The sequence below is a fragment of the Ceratotherium simum genome, unplaced genomic scaffold (genome assembly GCF_057802395.1).
Source record: "Ceratotherium simum simum isolate JZ-2026a unplaced genomic scaffold, ASM5780239v1 HiC_scaffold_48, whole genome shotgun sequence".
Taxonomy (NCBI): Eukaryota; Metazoa; Chordata; class Mammalia; order Perissodactyla; family Rhinocerotidae; genus Ceratotherium; species Ceratotherium simum.
The window spans coordinates 191,462-210,658 of NW_028261264.1; the positions used below are offsets into that span (position 1 = coordinate 191,462).

Sequence of the window (19,197 nt, forward strand, 5' to 3'; positions counted from 1 at the left end):
TCTATTTATGTGACATTTCCACTGCTAATGCTGAAATATCTGGGCAGTGGCATATGTCACTAGAGCCCAATGAGAGCTAGAACTGAGAAGAAAGTCCCTGGCCATCTTCTTCCCCAACACACACCTCCACGGTAGTTTTCCCCAGAAGGTTTCAGCCACTCTAGCACCTTCATTGTGAAGCTGGGAAAGAATGAGAAAGAAACTGAGCTACTTTTCTCTTCCTCCCACCTCTGACATCCTGCTGGTTTCTCCCATTGGCTAAACTGAGCTGGAAACTAGTTACCAAAGGAGCTCTATTGACGTGACGCCTGAGGGTGAAATTCCGGGTGGACAGAACAAGGCAGAGAAGAAAAGGCAACAGATCTGGGTGGGGTAGGGCGACAAAGGGAGAATCACCAGACAACTATATTATCCATGTTTCTACACTGTTCCCATAGCTATGTATTATTTTTCCTACTGAAAAATAAAGTGCAAGACTCAGATTAGTAAATAAATAACTAGTCCAAGTTCAACAAAAGCTAATTCATCTTCCAGTGGTTTTCCAAATGCCGAAAGTCTCTCCCTACACCACACACTATTCTATCTTACATATTGTAAACAGGAGAACTTAATATTTCCCCCGAGTCAAAAAATATTAAGACATTCAGGCATAAATTAAAATTAATAATGAATCCCATTGCTTCCTCATTCTCGGGAAATTTGATTCTCTGATGATATTGGGGAGTGGGCAAAAATCATGTTCTCAATAAGTTTATGATTTTTAAAAGAATAAAAAAGATAGTGGTTGTTCACAGTCTGAATGACTTTCTGCTGGAAATAATTAAAGCATGGGGATTTGGTCCCTTTATAACAATTCCATTATAAACTCTTCAGTTCTTCATATCCATGCTCTCGTCGGGAAAACACTCTTCTTTCATAGGTAGGATGAGGTATTGTAAAACATATTTTAGAAATGAAATATGTGCTGAAACATATTCTGATGAATCACTAAATACCCTGAAGGACATTCTACTACTCTCTCAGAGTACAAGTCTTTATGTGTTTACAATGGAGATGAATAGCTTGCCCAAGCCCTACAGCTAGGGTAGAGGATATGGGATTTCCAGCCAGGAAGTGTGGCTGCAGACCCCAGTAACTGTTACACTCTGCTGGCTCTCAGGAACTAACCCTGCTTACTTTCTCATTTCATGAAGAAAAACAAAGTGATATTAAATAAATTTGGTTCCTTCCTAGTTAACAAGGCTACTCTTTATAATTATCAGCATCATATCATGTAATGGTCTGCACCCCCTTCATGGAGAATTGGCCACGTTTAGGTTATAATCTATATAAATTATTTAAAATTAATTCAAAGTGCACTTCATGAAGATGTCTTCTCTAAATTTCTTTTTCCACTTCAAATTGAACCACAACCACATGCCAAGGAGACATCATCCTTGTTAAAGCTAAGGACAAACCTTCTAGACTCTTTGGGTCACTATGTAGTGGCAGCAAACATCTACACTAGAGAGCCTCGGGGTGAGGGTGAATGTCATGTGTGTAAAGCCATGGGTGTCCCCAGAGCCACATCTGTCCACATGCAAATACTTCTCTCTGAAGTTTTCTTGCTCAAATCATGTAGGACGTTGTGTTCTGTTTCTTTAAATGAAGGTTATTACCATAAAGTACTCAGTTCAATTATCTGGAATGTTCATTGCTTGCATTACAAGCATTCAAAAATGAATCGAGGTATTGATTATTTTGGCTCTTAGTTAATGTTTAAAAATAGAGACTTATTAAATATACCATCATCGCACCAAGGAATATTTGCCTATTATGACAATTACTATGACCTTATGAACTTAAAAAAGAAAAATGAAAAATGATTTTGATTCTATTGATTTATGATATTTTTCTTGCATTTTATTACCCTAGTCAATACGTCCAAAGTGCAGAATAGGATAATGCAATGGGAAAGAATGTTGGAGTGGTACATTTATAAAGTACCTTACAAAGTGATCTGTGTCCCTCCTTGGCACTGCAGCTATCAACAAGAGTCCGTATAATATTTACACACCTGGGTATGTGTTATTGAAAGAGAATGTAGATTTTTCCTCAGTGGTTTTCATGGCCACTTTCATCCTGCAAAAATGTTGGGAGATGCACTCCATGATATTTTATGTATTGTCTCAGTGTATAGGTAGTATTGTTATTATTTCAGTATGACCATTTACATGTTTTAAAGAACTTAAATTGATTCATGTTATAGGGTTTTTCTCATTTTGTGCAAGAGTTAAAATGAAGTAGAGTTATTACAAAATTGTTATGGTCTGGGGATATGTTTGTCAATCTTTTTTTCATGATTATCTTCCCCCCACCTGGCAGACTTTTAATACATTATTTTATCACTCCCCCATGAATATTTAATACCACCAATATATGTGTATGTGTATACCTACACACACACACACACACACACATATTATTTGTGTATGCTATATACATCTGTTTTTATACAAACACATTGATTTATTTTTGAGACCCATGAACCAATTTTTGCCTCCTTATATAATTGGCAATAATACAGAAAGCAAAGAAGATCCTTTGAGATGAGTCTTAAAATTTAAGTAAAATTTGGTGATATCAGGGCCACCTGAAATAGACTGGAGTGGGGAAAATGGACAGATGTGGCAAGGAGAGGGAAAGACTGAAAATAATCTTGAGTTTAGAGAGACAGGTAGACAGATCCTAGTTTTACAAGAACATTTGCCATACATCAGTTCCATTTCCCAAAGTCCATTCAGCTCTGAAAAACAGATGAATGTCAATGACAGATGCTTTAGATACCATATCAAAAGGTGTATTGAAAAACAAAGGATTACAAATTCAAAGACAGCAATGTTGAAGGAAATTGTCTAAGGAAATTATAATTGAACAAATATGATAAAGACTTGCAGAAAAAATAAAGGCTTTTCAAATATGAAAAGATTTGCAGAAAAGCATTTAAAAATAGGACTGCCTTTATACAAAGGGTTTCTATATTAATTTAGATATTTAAAACATCAGTCACTTGCTTACCTCTGCCACATGTATTTACAAGTTTGAGAGAAGATGAAGAAGTACCCCCATGATGAGTGTGATGGAGAAATGACAAAAGACAAATGCATTTTTATTTCCTTTACTTTAGACCTCACTTGAAGCCAAGCAAACACAATGTTAAAGAAAAACTGCACAACAGTGACTGAGTTTATTCTCCTGGGACTGACAGATCGAGCTGAGTTGCAGCCTGGCCTCTTTGTGGTTTTCCTAGTCGTCTATCTCATCATAGTGATTGGCAATGTGAGCATGATTTTGTTAATCAGAAGTGACCCAAAACTTCACACTCCAATGTACTTCTTCCTCAGTCACTTCTCCTTTGTAGATCTCTGTTATGCCACCAATGTCACTCCTCAGATGCTGGTTAACTTCTTATCCAAGAGAAAAACCATTTCCTTCATTGGTTGCTTTATACAATTCCACTTTTTCACTGCCCTGGGGATCACAGATTGTTATATGCTCACAGTGATGGCTTATGATGGCTACATGGCCATCTGTAAACCCTTGCTGTATGGTAGCAAAATGTCCAGATGCGTTTGCCTCTCTCTTGGTGCTACTCCTTACACTTATGGCTTTGCAAATGGTCTGGCACAGACCATCCTAACGCTTCTTCTCTCCTTCTGTGGACCCAACAAGATCAACCACTTTTACTGTGCGGACCCTCCTCTTTTGGTCCTTGCCTACTCAGATACTCATGTCAAAGAAACTGCCATGTTTGTGGGGGCTGGTTCCAACTTCACCTTTTCTCTCACCATCATTCTCATCTCCTACATGTTCATTTTCACAGCTATTCTGCGTATGCGCTCTGCTGAGGGGAGACGCAAGGCCTTCTCCACCTGTGGGTCCCATCTGACAGCTGTCACCACCCTTTACGGGACACTGTTCTGCATGTATCTGAGGCCCCCTTCTGAGGCAACTGTAGCACAGGGGAAAATCGTAGCTGTTTTTTGTATCTTTGTGAGTCCTATGTTAAACCCTTTTATCTATAGCTTGCGGAACAAAGATGTTACAACAGCAATCAGGAAAGTGATCCGAAAGAAATTGTTTGCTAAATAAAGTAGACATTTTGGTCACAGGTATGTAATAAGTCTGTATTATCTGACCAATTAATGAGCATTTTAAATTAACCAATCATGTTTTGTCATTGAGTATATTTTTGTCTTATGTAATTCACATGTGGGACTTGCAAGAATGTGTCCAATTATTTGCTAGTGGTTACAGGGTTGTCTCAGTGAATTAAAAATAATACCACAGAGAAGTTCAAGGTCAAGACCAGAAGGCATTGTTATTGCTCTATAAAATCAGTGAAGAATAAATGACTCTACCTGTAGTACTCATACTGGTTAAAGTTATGAAAGACAGAATTACCAAATGATGCTATGACAAATGATCATTTGTTGGATTTTTATAGTGCTTAGTAAATTCTAAACTATTTTCCAGAAACTCATCCACCATAATAAGGGAGTTTTTATTTATTTTCTCTTCATATATATTATATAGCAATGAAGATCTTTGGGCATCTCAGATTATTACTTTAAGATATAAATGTCAAATTTCCTTTAGAAGGATTTTTCTTTTTTTTTTTTTAACTAATATGCATCCTCATTATAAAACTGGTTTTGTGGTTTCACTTGCTAATTTTTTTATTATGGAATATTTCCAACACACAGCCCAAAATAGAAAATTATAATATAAAGACCACCTATGTAAGCACAACTAATCATCATTAAGTTTTCACATGATGCCACTTCTGTTTCAGATATTTCAGAAACTCAGATATTCTCAAATTGACCCCTCCTTGCCTCATTCTGTTTCTCTCCCCATTTCCTGAATTAAACTCTAGTTATGAATTTAATATTTCTTATCCCTATGTAGAGTTTTAGCATTTTCTGGGTGTTTATGTATCCACAGATTGATATAGTATTATTTTGCTTGATTTAAATCCTGATATAAATGAAATCAGTCCATGTTGCCTTCTGCAATTTATTTTACTTTTCACTAAACATTGTTAGATCTATCTATGCTAATTCATTTAGCAGCATTTATCACTGATAATTTTATGGCAATATATAAATATGCCACAATATACTTATTCATTCTACTATTGATGGACACTTACATTTTTCTAGTTTCTGAAAATATGAAAATCCAGCAATACATTTTCTTGTGGAATTCTGAATGTGTAGCAGTTCAAGAGTTCCTCTCACGTAGATACCCAGGATCGTAAATTCTGGGTCATGAGATGTGAACATCTTTAAATTGAGTAGATATCGCCAAATTGTTCCACCAATTTACACTCCTGCCAAGACGGTATGAGAGCACCCTTTACTCCACATTCTTGTCAACACAATGTACTGTCAGACCTTTAAAATGTTTTCAAATCTAATGGGTGCAAAATGGATTCTTGTTTCTTCTTTAAGTTTTTGAATTGTCATGATAAGTGAAGGGAAGTATTTTTAAATGCTTTGATGCCAAATGAAGATTTCTCTTGTTTTCAGTTGCATGTCCATAGTCTTTGTTCACCTTTCAGCTGGTTATTTCCTGCATTTGTAATAGCTCTTTATATATTCTGAGTCAGATACTAATCTTTTAATGATATATCAAATGCAAATATCTTCAACATGTTTGTAGCTTGTATTTCATCCTTGTGAGCGGTATATTTGGTGCTGCAGTTTTTCATTTTAACATAGTTCAAAGCTGCCAATCTTCTCTTTATCATTGTGGTTTGTAGGTCCTGTCTAAAATAATTTTTTCCTATTATACAGATATTCTCCTATCTTTTTTCTCAACGTTCTAAAGTTTTGCTTTTGCATATTTAAGTCTTTATTTTTCCTGGTATAGTAAATGCTGCAAAACAGACTCTAATCCTATCTTTTTTTTTGACGAGGAAGATTCGCCTAGAGTTAATATCTGTTGCCAATCTTCCTCTTTTTTTTACTTGAGGAAGATTAGCCTTAAGCTAACATCTGCACCAGCCTTCCTCTATTTTGTGTGTGGGTCACTGCCACAGCATGGCTGACGTGTGGTGTAGGTCTGCACCTGGGATCCAAACCTGGCAAAGCCAGGCTGCAGAAGCAGAGCTTGCTGAACTCAATCACTGCACCACGGGGCTGCCCCTCTCATCCTACACAAGCTGTGATTCATAACTTAAATACGAACTATGAAAACTTACTCCTTTTCTTTATCAATACATTACATCATTGCTGTAGATGGTCCTCAAAATGCTAAGTAAGATTTGATTCGATTTGGTGATTATTTGTTCAATCATTTGGCGTATGTTTATGGGACCACTGTGACAGTGCTTTTTTAAAGTGTGATTCTGGGAACATCTGCATCAGAATTTTCTGGATAATTGTTGCATATGATGATCCCAGTATCCCACATAAGACTTTATGAAATGAATGTTCTGCGACTTTTATTGAAAAACAAGCTTCCAAAGCAACTGCTTTGTACACTAAAGTTCAAAAGTACTAATTCTCCTAAGCATATTACATCATGAAAAGCTCCGTGGAGACAGACACGAGTAAAACATTCAAGTAATTCATTTTTCATGCTTACACTGTTTTTTCCTTTTCTTTGTAAAATCAGTGTATAAACATATGCTGAGAAGTCACAGTACAATAATGAACTGGACTTTGTCCCTCACCCTGAAGAACTAAAATATGAGTAGAAAGTAGATTCACTATGATGATGTAATGTCCCAGTGAACAAATTAGCAGTATATAGAGTGCGCTGGAAGCAGAAAGCCTAAAGGGATTAATTCCAGCTCACGCACGATGTGAGTGGAGTGAGGCATGCTTCACAAAGGACTGGGCTTTGAACTAGGTTTTATAGGATGTGTAGAGTTCGAGAGGCAAAAAATAGTGCAGGGATATAGGGAATACGTACCACAGTTGTATATGGAAATAGGAAAAGGTATAAGTATAGTTAGCTACAGGTATTCCTATAGGTATAACTGTAGGTGTACAGATAGAATACTTACAGTGGCAACTGAAATCACGGCTTAGTAGAAGTACAAAGTTGGGTTATGATAGTGTTCATTTAATGACATACGAAGGTTTAGAGAAAAGTTGTTTCAGTCGTCAGTAATGTGATTTGTACCTTCATGCTGCTTTCTTTTCATTTGTTTCCAATGCAGGCACCGACTCTCAGAAAATGTCCATCACAAATGAGAGTGCAATAACAGAATTCATTCTCCTGGGGCTCACAGATCGCCCCGAACTCCAGCCTCTCCTCTTTGTGCTGTTTCTGGTTGTGGACTTTGTCACCCTCATAGGAAACCTGGGCATGATGGTGATAATCAGACTCGACTCTCGCCTTCACGTGCCCGTGTACTTCTTCCTCACTAATTTAGCCTTTGTAGATTTGTGCTGTACCTCGAACGCAACCCCGCAGATGTTGACTAATTTCTTACCAGAAAAGAAGACCGTCACCTTCGCTGGCTGCTTTACACAGTGTTACATATTCATTGCACTTCTCCTGACTGAGATTCACATGCTGGCAGCAATGACCTATGACCGCTACTTGGCCGTATGCAACCCTCTGCGCTACGGTGCGAAAATGTCCAGGCGTGTCTCCACCTGCTTAGCCACATTTCCTTACGTCTGTGGCTTCTCAGATGGGCTATTCCAGGCCATCCTGACCTTCCACTTGACCTTCTGTAGATCTGGTGTCATCAACCACATCTGCTGTGCTGATTCGCCACTCAGGAAGCTTTCTTGCTCTGATACTTATGTCAAAGATCAGCCATGCTCATACCAGCTGGCTTCAACCTCTCCAACTCTCTCACCATCATCCTGGTGTCCTATGCCTTCATTATTGCTGCCATCCTCTGGATCAAATCAGCAGAGGGAAGGCACAAGGCATTCTCCACCTGTTGTTCCCAAGTGATGGCTGTTACTCTACCTTATGGAACTCTCTTCTGCATGTATGTAAGACCACCAACAGATAAGACTATCGAAGAATCAAAAATAATAGCTGTCTTCTATACTTTTCTAAGCCCAGTGCCTAATCCATTCACCTACAGTCTGCGGAAAAAAGATGTAAAGCAGGCCTTGAAGAATGTGCTCAGATGAAATATGGTCACTAGGATGGCAATGCCTCCAATTTCCAATAAACCATAACTGTAAATATTTGGCTCAAATGTCTTTGCATTTTCATGACGAGTGTTGGTGTTCTTTCTGGATATGACACAAGTGTCTCAGCTAAAAAGCTCATGTCTGGGAAGAAATGAGCTGCACTTATTAGTCTAGGCCCTTATTCCTCAATGTGTGGTCCATGGACCAGGAGCGAAAGTGTTAACCTTGGAGGTTGTTAGAAACGTAGCATTGCATTCTGTGCCTCAGGTCTACCATACACAGATCTCTGTTTTAACCAAATCCTGGGTGATTTGTAAACACTTTCAATTTTGAGGAGAACTGCTCTAAGTGAAAAGTCCTAGTTAATACTCCCTGAAATGCTGGTGTACTCTTGTTTACAATGGTAAACAGGACAAACATTCTCTCAGCTCAGTTCCTTGAATTTATTCCATTCTTATTACCATCTGTCTTTTGGGGCTAGGAGTCTTTAAGAAACACCCTTCTGCATACCTCTTTGACTTACTAAGTGAAGCCAGAACCTGTGGGTCACAATAGTAGTTTCCTGTTTCTCGTGAATGTGCTTGTGTAATGGCCCCTATGGGAATGGGAAGAGAGACGAATAGAGTGATCTTTCTTTTCCTAGACTTGAGTTTGTGGATCTAGTTTGTGGCCTCTGAGCTATTGGGGCCTACTTCTTCCCTGTGACTTGTAAGCCTTGGTCCACAAACTCAAGTCTAGGCAAAGAATGAATGCTCTCTGCTTTGAAAAATTTAGAATTTACTTGGGATTATCTTTTATCTTCTCATTTTTTAAAATAAAAGTTTGGATTAGTGATTGAGTCTTGCTTCTTTTCTCATATTTCACCAAAACACTGCTTAAGCTGAAACCCACTAAATTTGGTATTTTGTATCGTTCAGTTTTCAATACTTTTTAATATTCCCTGTGACTTTTTAACTTATGGGTTATTTAGAAGAGAGTGCTTAATTACCTTATATTTGGACTTTTAAATGATATATCATTGTTACATATTTGTAACTTAGTTTGTTGTCAGAGAACACAGCCTTATGATTTTAATCTTGAAATTTTATTGACTAGTTATTTTTTTCCAGGTTTGTTGAGATAGAATTGACATATAAAATTGTGTAGGCTTAAGTTGGACAACATGATGATTTCATAAAACTATATATTGTGAAATGATTATCACAATAAGGTTAGTTAGCACTCTATCATCTCACATGATTACAATTTTTTGTTGTTGTCTTAGAGGTGGCCAAATCATTTCAGATCCATTCTCTTAGCACTTACTAGTACAAAAAAACAGTATTTTTAACTATAGTCACCATGCTGTACATTAGATCTTATTCATCTTATAACTGGAAGTTTGTACCCTTTGACTGACATCTCCCCACTTTCCCCATCCCTGCCAACCACCATTCTAGTCTCTGGTTCAACGAGTTCAGTTTTTTTAGATTCCACGTAAAGGGGAGATCATACAGTATTTGTCTTTTTCTTCCTTCCTAAAGAAGGAAAAAAATAAAAACATCCTGATTATTAAAAGAATGTGGCATACTAAATATGTCATATTAACACGGTTATATTATACAATTAAAAAGAAGCCAAATTCAAAGAGCATCAACCAATTCGGAATATTCTTGCAATACTATTTAGTTTTAAAACACTAAAACCAAATTCATGCAGACTTGAGGAACTATTATGTAAAATTATTTATGGGTAGACAGGAACCAAAAGGTAATATGTAAAATTATATAACAATAGCTGTTAGTTACGTAGTAGGGAAAATTATATAAAAATTCTGTAAGAGAAGAATATACTAAATCAGAGGTGAGTATTCTTATTGAGAAAGGATTCTGTTTTGATTGAGGAAACTAATGAAACAAATCATAGAGTAATTAAAATATGTAAATCATTAAGTTCTTTCTTGAAAAAATAAAACACATATGGTTTTATATTCAAGAGAAGTAGACTCAAATATATACCAAAGTGCGGCGAGAAAAATCATTGAAATTAGAGATGTGAGTTTCTTTGAGAAGATAATCAGCTTTCATTAAAGGAAACTATGTAATATATGAAAGTAAATCATTTTCATATTCAAGAAATATATCATAAAGCACTTCCCTTGTTGGTAAGAGTAGCTCGGTGGTGTTCAATATTGATGCCCTAGGAAGTGAAATGAAGAACTTATCTGCTAAGTAATCAAGTGGAAATGAGTTCTTGAGGGAGACTAAAAATATGACTCTGTATTATTATAAACAGCTGACTTCTGCTTTTGTGTTTCTTATCAATCATCATTTCCAAACTACTTTTCCAATCATTGTTTCCATTAGACTTTCATTTGATCCCAAACTATGCATATATAAAAGATATTTTGTTATGCAAGAGAATTGCATTCAGGTACCACCAACAAGGGATATCTTTTTTATTGTTTTTGAGACTCATTATTTTATCATGGGGAGACTGTCAAAATAGAACTTTTCTCCATTGTACTAATGTTTCTCATAAACACTGTTCTCAAAGCCTGTTCCACATCCTTGTTCCTCAGGCTGTAGATAAATGGATTCAGGATGGAACCCACAAAAATACAAACACGCCCACAATTTTTCACTTGTTCAGCAGTCTGTTCATTTGCTGGTCTCATGCACATGCCACCGTAAAACACAATGACAGCTGTCAGGGGAGCTGCAGGTGGAGAAGTCTTTGTGCTGCCCTTCACTAGAATATGTCTTCATAATTGTGAGGAAAGTGAAAATGTAGCAGTTGAGGATGATGAGTAGGGACACTGTGAGTTGAATCTTTGTGGACACAAACAGGGCAGGTTGCTTTATGTAAGTGTCAGAACATGTCAACATTAAGAGGGGTGGGCCAGCACAGTAGAAATGATTGTTGGTATTAGGTCCACAAAAGGACAAGTGAGAGGTCAATATTACCTGCATTGTGCCCACCATGGAACCCCAGAGGGAGGGGAAAGTGAGCAGGTAGATGCAACGTGGCCTTGACATTCTGCTGTTGCAATGCGGGGGATTGCAGATTGCCATGTCCCTGTCATAGGCCAAGCCACTGAGCATGTAATACTCAGCAAGGAACAGACTCGTGAAGACTTGAGAAAGCTTTTACATATTTCATTGACCACTCCTATTTACTACTTAAAACTCTTCATCCAACTAATTCTCCTTCTTCTGCTGCTTCTCTCATTCATTTTCTTTTTATAATTTTATTTATTTATTTTTTCCCCCCAAACCCCCAGTAGATAGTTGTATGTCATAGCTGCACATACTTCTAGTTGCTGTATGTGGGACGCGGCCTCAGCATGGCCGGAGAAGCGGTGCGTCTGTGCACGCCCGGGATCAGAACCCGGGCCGCCAGCAGCGGAGTGTGCGCACTTAACCGCTAAGCCACGGGGCTGGCCCTCTCATTCATTTTCTTATTTTTTTTTTATCCCAGCTTCCTTGATACCAGAAACAAAGAGAAGAGAAGAGATAAGAGATAAACAGATTTCTTTCTGGATTCCATCCTTGATGTAATAGTTAAAAATTTTCCAGGTGAAGAAAGGGTTTGACAAATTAAGCTTCAATGGTTAGCTCTTGTCCTGTTTTAATTTAAGTATGGGAAGAGCCCCGATAATGTTGTGCCTCTGTTGTCGTTTTTATTCGTACCTCAGTATTAATAATCCAGTGAATAATTTGATCTGGTTGACTGTGAGGAAAGCGAAACTTACCTTTAAATCAAATTTATGCAGGTACATTTACTTACAATAAAATATAATAATTTTAGTGCAGTTTGACGAACGTGCTCAGCCATGAAATCATAATTCAAGTTGTCAAGGCTGCTGTGCAGGTAGGGAGAGGGGTGGGGATAGGGAATGTAAAAAGGACACGGGGCGGGCCCGGTGGCACAAGCGGTTAAGTGCGCGTGCTCCGCTGCAGCAGCCAGCGGTTCGCCAGTTCGGATCCGGACGCGCAGCGATGCACCGCTTGGCAAACTATGCTGTGGTGGCATCCCATATAAAGTGGAGGAAGATGGGCGTGGATGTTAGCCCAGGGCCAGTCTTCCTCAGCAAAAAAAAAGAGGAGGATTGGCAGATGTTAGCACAGGGCTGATCTCCTCACCAAAAAAAAAAAAGACACAAAGCTCACTCTTTTTAGCAACATTGTGACATGTTTACTTGAATAAATGGATTAATTTTCCTAGAACTGTTGCAAGCCTTTGGTAAATATCCAGAGTTCTCAAGAGTTGATTTTGACAACTTTTGCCAGTGTTCTCATTGCTTTTTTGGAGAAACAGGTTTTGGGAGGTCATCACTCTGCCCTTCAGGAAGTTAATCTCTCTATATATATGCAATGCTTTTGAGATTCATTTAACTTGTATTAGTAGTTTGTTCATTTTTTGCTGAGTGGTATTCCATTATATGGGTATATCACAATTTGTTTATCTATGCATTTGTCAACATATATCTGAGTTTCTTTGTGGGTATACGTCTTCTTTTCTCTTGTATAAATACATAATGCTTACTGGGCTATAGTTTTATATGGCACTTAACTTTACGAGACATTTTATAAGGAACAACCAGTTTTCCAAAGTCATTAAATTATTTTATACACCATCAAGTGACATATTATGAAATTTACAATTACTTCACGTTGTCATTGTCTATCTTTTTCTTGCTAATCTTTTTAATTCTTGCCATTGATGTGACTGTGAAGTGGTATCCAGTTGTAGTTAAAATTTGCATTTTCTTGGGCCGGCCCCGTGGCTTGGCGGTTAAGTTCGCGCACTGTGCTGCCGGCGGCCCGGGTTCGGATCCCGGGTGCGCACCGACGCACCGCTCCTCTGGCCATGCTGGGGCCGCGTCCCACATATGGCAACTAGAAGGATGTGCAGCTATGACAGACAACTGTCTGCTGGGGCTTTGGGGGAAAAATAAATAAATAAAAAGTCTTTAAAAAAAAAGAATTTGCATTTTCTTGACACTTATGGTTGCTGACATTCTTTTCACATGGTTATTCGCTATTCGCAAACCTTCTTTTATGAACTCTCTGTTCACCTCATAGACCTTTTCTTTTTTTGGTTAGGATGGTTATAATTTGAGCAGTTTATTGTGGAAAATCTTCATGTATTCTGAATACAAGTCCTTGTCAGAATAACTGAATGTGAATATTTTTCCTAGTCTGTGGCTTTCCTCGTCTTTCTGCTCCTCAAATCTCTCACCTGCTGTACCTTCCTACTCCTCACTATCATTAGATAACCTCATTTCAGTGTTTATAGAGAAAAATTTAAGCTTTCTGATTGGGATTCCCTGTTCTTTACTATATTAAAATTGCAAAACTTATCTGCATGTATTTTCCTCCTTCCACAGTATTAAAAAAGTGATGGTTAAATTCTTTACGTGTGCTGAAGATCTCACACACAGTACCAAGCAGTGTCTACCAGAGTTAGGTAGGGTTATTGGCCTCAAAGGAGAATCTAGTTCCCAAAGCATTAAATTAAGGTTATGCCCTTGACGAACAAAGAGTATTTTAATTGGTTTTTAAAATTTATTTAAAAAATACTCTATGGAATATACTTAGCAAATACATTATAAATCTTCCCACTGTGCTTTTACAAAATATGGTAAATCAGCTTTTACAGGTAGGTTATTTTCTACATTTGTTCGCAAAAATATGTTTTGTTGTTTTGTGTGGAGATTAGTATCCTCTAAATGTGGAAAAAATTGCATCTAAAGCATCCTGCCGTCATTTTCTTCATAATCCTTGCTTCTAACTGACATGATGTTATACGTTTTTATCTATGTGTTTAATATCTGTTCCTCCTCCTACAACATGTGCTCCATGAGGACGGGGAATTTGTTCACTGCTGCAACTACAGATCCTAGAACAGAAAAATATCAAATTTTGCAGTGTGCGTGAATAAATGAGTGGGTAAATTTATAAAGCAGAGAGAACAAGTCTTCATTCTGTACCTTCTGAGCCATATATCAAGAGTTAAATTTCACTAAATTCAGTGTCCTCTTTAAGAAATTAAGTCAGACGACTATAGGTTTCAAGAGAAAATGCTGTGCTGAACATTTATCTTCTATTTTATATCTGAAACAATAGGACATCACAGCGCAAGGGACCCTAGAAATCCAGCTTCCTTTGTCCATTTGAATGATGTTGATGATGTGCTGCTTTTCCTGTCTAATTTTCATTTTTTTGGCTTTTTTCCCCAAAACATTTGGAAAAAATATCAAATATGAAGTTCCCCAAGAAGACAGTTATAAATGTATACATATGTATATATAATATGTAATATTATAACACATTATCAATTAATATAAAATACAACTATATGTGAATACATTACATATACATGAGAGAGAGAGTGAATGTGTTTGCGTGTTTGAGATGCATATATATATAGAGAGAGAGAGAACAGAGATAGAGTGTGAAAATATTTACATAGAAATCTTGATGTGTGTGTTGAAAAGAGAAGAGTAATTTCCTCATAGATGAATAGATCAATAAGTAAGTGATAAAATGGATGGAATAAAATAATAAAAGCAGAATCTGGATCAGACAGAATTCCTCACTTTCTTTGTCACTGTCAGTTTTCAAGGGCTAAGAAAATGTCTTCTCAAAACCACACTCTACTGACGGAATTCATTCTCTTGGGACTCACAGAGGATCCAGTGCTAGAAAAGATTCTGTTTGGGGTGTTGCTGGTGATCTACCTAATCACACTGGCAGGGAATCTGTGCATGATCCTGCTGATCAAGACCAATTCCCACCTCCAAACGCCCATGTATTTCTTCCTTAGCCACCTCTCCTTTGTAGACATTTGTTATTCCTCCAACATTACTCCAAATATGCTGCATAATTTCCTCTCAGACCAGAAGACCATCTCCTATGCTGGATGCTTCATGCAGTGTCTTCTCTTCATTGCGCTGGTGATCACTGAGTTATATATCCTTGCTTCCATGGCAGTGGATCGCTATGTTGCCATTCGCAGCCCTTTGCATTACAGCACCAGAATGTCCAGGAACATTTGTATCTCTCTAGTCATGGTCCCTTATACTTTTGGCTTCCTCAGTGGACTCTCTCAGACACTGCTGACTTTTCACTTGTCCTTCTGTGGCTCCCTTGAAATCCATCATTTCTACCGTGCTGACCCTCCTCTTTTAATGTTGGCCTGCTCTGACACCTATGTCAAGAAGACGGCAATGTTTGTAGTCGCTGGTTTTACTCTCTCAAGCTCCCTCTTCATCATTCTCCTGTCCTACCTTTTCATTATTACAGCTGTCTGGAGGATCCGTTCTGCTAAAGGCAGGCACACAGCATTTTCTACCTGTGCTTCCCACCTTACAACAGTCACCATATTTTATGGAACCCTCTGCTGCATGTACTTAAGGCCCCCATCTGAGACGTCTGTAGAGGAGTCCAAAATAATTGCAGTCTTCTATACTTTTTTGAGCCCAATGCTGAACCCATTGATCTACAGTCTAAGGAACAAGGATGTGATCCATGCCATGCAGCAAATGATTAAGGGAAATCTCTTTCATAAAATTGCAGTTTAAGCATGTGTTCATTTGTCATTACTAAGTGTCTGTGATGACATGGTGACTCCCTTCAAAGAACAAACCTACTATTCTATAGTCATGATTTGTTTATCTTCATGAACTGTCAATGACATTAGCTAAATTCTCCGCAAAATTAATACCTTCAAGACAACTTGTTTTAATAAAAACTGTAATATTGAAATTAAACAATATTTTCTTTAGCAGAGAACCTCTAAAAATAAAATGGGCAGTATCCAATAATTCCATATAATACTTTAATATCTTTACTTACTTCAGAATAAATCTTGTAATTAACTCACTCTGATGGAAACGCTGGAAATCCATCTTCTCTGAGTTAGGTGGTCTACAGAGCCATAGTGACGTTCAAAGCAGGGGGATTAGTTTTGCACTTTTTTTTACTTATGAAATTATTTCTTCAAGTGTGGCGTAGAACAATGTCTCTGGTGCCTGACTAATTACTGGAATCACCTCAGGGAAATTTTAAATACATAGATCACACATAGGTTAAAACATTTTGTAAATTCTCCCACAACCCGAATCATACACATCCTAAAAACTTTTTGTCTATTTATAAATACTGGTTATGATTCTCAGTTTTGAAAATAAACTGTCAACACCTGTTTGTGAGTTTCCAGGAATATGGATTGAATTCAAGCACAGTATAGTATAAAGCATTCTAGGTATACTTTTTATGTAGTAGCACTGAGTTAGGTCTAATTTATTAAGAGTTAATACAGTCTGTGAAGTGGCTTCTGCAACCTGAGAGGGCCCTGAAACAGTATATAGATAAGTAGGTGTTTACAAATCTTTTGGGAGGAGAACACTTGATTCTTACTTTGGTTCATAAAACTGTCTGTGACATTATTCTCTAGATAAGTCTGTTCCAGTAGTTCTCAAAATTTCTATTGAGAAAATCTTCAGTAAAGAAGGTTATATAGGGCCGGCCGCGTGGCTTAGCGGTTAAGTGCGCGCGCTCCGCTGCTGGCGGCCTGGGTTCGGATCCCAGGCGCGCACCGATGTACCGCTTCTCCGGCCATGCTGAGGCCGCGTCCCACATACATCAACTAGAAGGATGTGCAGCTATGACATACAACTATCTACTGGGGCTTTGGGGGGGAAAAATAAATAAATAAAATCTTAAAAAAAAAAGATATATTCTAAAAAAAAAAAAGAAGGTTATATAAAGAGATACATAAATCATCTTCATTAATCTATGCACTATTATTCAACTAGATGGCTGCATATTGAGACGTATATTAAAATTTCTTTAAATTGTCTTAAATGTCTGGTATTCTAATATTGTGTGCCTTGATTTTAACTTAGACCGTGATACTAAATGTTCACATGAAATCAACTGCTATATTTACTCTGTGTTCAAATAATTTTCCAGAAAATCACTCAGATGACATGCAGTTTTAGAAAACTGAACTCTATTCTTAAGTCTCAGTTGATTGAATAAGGCTGATTCTATCAAACATGTTCACTATAAATAACCGAAAATACAGACAGTGGTGAGGAAGTAACATTTGTCAGTGATGTGTCCTAAACCAATGGACAGCTTCTGTTTGAATTTTCTTATATTTTTCTTAATAAATTGGTGTGTGTATATATTCTTCTAATTCCTAAAACGAAATTGGAATCATTTGCCATATGCAAGGTTTAACATTGATTTTCACTTGAGAGTATGTTTGTATTTTCATATAGGCTAAATATTTCTAGTGAACATTATTTTCAATGTGGTATAATACACAAAATTAAATCATACTTGAAGTTAATTACAAAAATAATACATAGTTGTAGAGAAGCAAATTGAAAAATACTAAAAGATTTTTAAATTTTGCAATAAAATTTAGTTTCAATTTTGGAATGAAAGTAAAATTTACTTGCAATCTCCTATTAAAAGAGAGTTGTTCTCTGCATTTGGTTAATTTTTTTCCACTTTATCTTGCAAACAATTATTCCATCATGTTGATATATCCTATTGTTGTTATGATAGACTCGTATATTTACTTCCATATCCCTCTTGTTATTTCTCTAGGATAGATTCCTAAATGTGGAATTGCTGACTTAAATGCTTTGAACACTTTTAAAGCCCTTGTTAAATTTTTCTATGGGTAAATTTTTCTTCAGAAAGCATCAACCATTTACATGTATGATTAGTAACGTTTGAAAGTAACCATTTCACTGTACTTATATTAATATTAAGAAATATTATTTAAGATAATTTGCTTCTTTATTGTCTCAACTGAAATTCTTAGGCAAGCTTTCTATTTTAATTTGAACAGAAAAAGAATTGAAATATATGTTTAACAAATGAAATATATACATCAGCTTGATGATTACAGTTCATGTTGTTTCCAATATTCTTCACATGAAGAATATTTACATTTTTATTTGGAAAATTTTTGTCTCTTTTTGTTTTGCTTTGTGGATTTTCTCCATCCTAAAATTAAATAAGCAAGTATCTATATTATGTTATTGATTTTTTGTGGCTATATATTATAGGAATACCTTGAGTTATTCTAGATACAATTTTGTTGTATGTTGTACTATTGTATATAACTTTTTCTCTCACATTTTAACCCATTTCCTTCTATTTATTAAGCAACGCTTTACTTTTCATTAATTTGTGATGTTATCTTCATTGTATACTGAATGAATCCATTTCTATTTTTTCTTTGACCAATCTATATACATATTTTAAACCAAATTCTTATAATTAATGTAGATTTAAAATGTTTCAATTTCTTTTTGTGTGTGAGGAAGATCAGCCCTGAGCTAACATCTGATGCCAATCCTCCTCTTTTTTGCCGAGGAAGATTGACCCTGGGCTAACATCCATGCCCATCTTCCTCTACTTTATATGGGACGCCACCACAGCATGGCTTGACAAGCGGTGCGTCGGTGCGTGCCCGGGATCAGAACCTACAAACTCCGGGCCGACGAAGCTATGCCACCGGGCAGGTCCCCTAAATGTTTCAATTTCTCGTAGAGAAATTCCATCTTTGTTATTTTTGCTTTTCAAATTTACATTAGGAGAATGAAAATCAGGTGCTTTTAGCTACCTGATATTTTTAACCCAGAAATTATGCATACAATAGTTCAATTTAGAAGAATATGCACACATATACAATATCATATGTGGCGACACATACAACACATACCCATAGTAAATTATGTGAAAAATGTGGAAAAATATTTTAGTATTAATTGTATTGTTATAGCTTGGTCCCCAGATCCGATGGGGAGATGTGTGGCACGGAGGCCACAGAGAGGACTGCTTAGGGCTGAAAGGTTACAGGTGAGTTAAGTATTTTTACTAGAAAGGTGGAGAGGTGATGGTGGCCTATAAATGAGGAGAAAAGCATACAACTTTGGCACATTAATGCTGTTTATTTATTAACAGTTGTACACATACATTTATTTTTGCACCATCCCAGTGTCCATGATGCAATATAGTTTCCACAAAGATAT

At 36.9% G+C, this 19,197-nt stretch overlaps 2 protein-coding genes and 2 pseudogenes across 2 annotated transcripts; 3 read left to right on the forward strand and 1 right to left on the reverse strand.

The window, feature by feature from the left end:
• Nucleotides 1–3,186: 3,186 nt before the first annotated feature.
• On the forward strand, nucleotides 3,187–4,131 carry LOC101396874 (olfactory receptor 5M5-like). The gene has a single exon (XM_087428448.1). It carries the CDS (start codon nucleotides 3,193–3,195, stop codon nucleotides 4,129–4,131), a length of 939 nt encoding a protein of 312 aa, XP_087284574.1. The 5' UTR covers nucleotides 3,187–3,192.
• Nucleotides 4,132–7,075: 2,944 nt separating this feature from the next.
• Nucleotides 7,076–8,205, forward strand: LOC101406621 (olfactory receptor 5M11-like; annotated as a pseudogene).
• A 2,386-nt stretch (nucleotides 8,206–10,591) lies between these two features.
• On the reverse strand, nucleotides 10,592–12,319 carry LOC147911190 (olfactory receptor 5M5-like; annotated as a pseudogene).
• A 599-nt stretch (nucleotides 12,320–12,918) lies between these two features.
• LOC147911191 (olfactory receptor 5M1-like) lies at nucleotides 12,919–16,838 on the forward strand. The gene has a single exon (XM_087428453.1). The coding sequence runs from the start codon at nucleotides 14,773–14,775 to the stop codon at nucleotides 15,718–15,720; it is 948 nt and encodes a 315-aa protein (XP_087284579.1). The 5' UTR covers nucleotides 12,919–14,772; the 3' UTR covers nucleotides 15,721–16,838.
• The last annotated feature ends 2,359 nt before the right edge of the window (nucleotides 16,839–19,197 follow it).

Bases quoted from the DNA above. Each gene is read 5' to 3' on its own strand.
- LOC101396874 (XM_087428448.1), top strand. From the start codon at position 3,193: ATGTTAAAGAAAAACTGCACAACAGTGACTGAGTTTATTCTCCTGGGA.
- LOC147911191 (XM_087428453.1), top strand. From the start codon at position 14,773: ATGTCTTCTCAAAACCACACTCTACTGACGGAATTCATTCTCTTGGGA.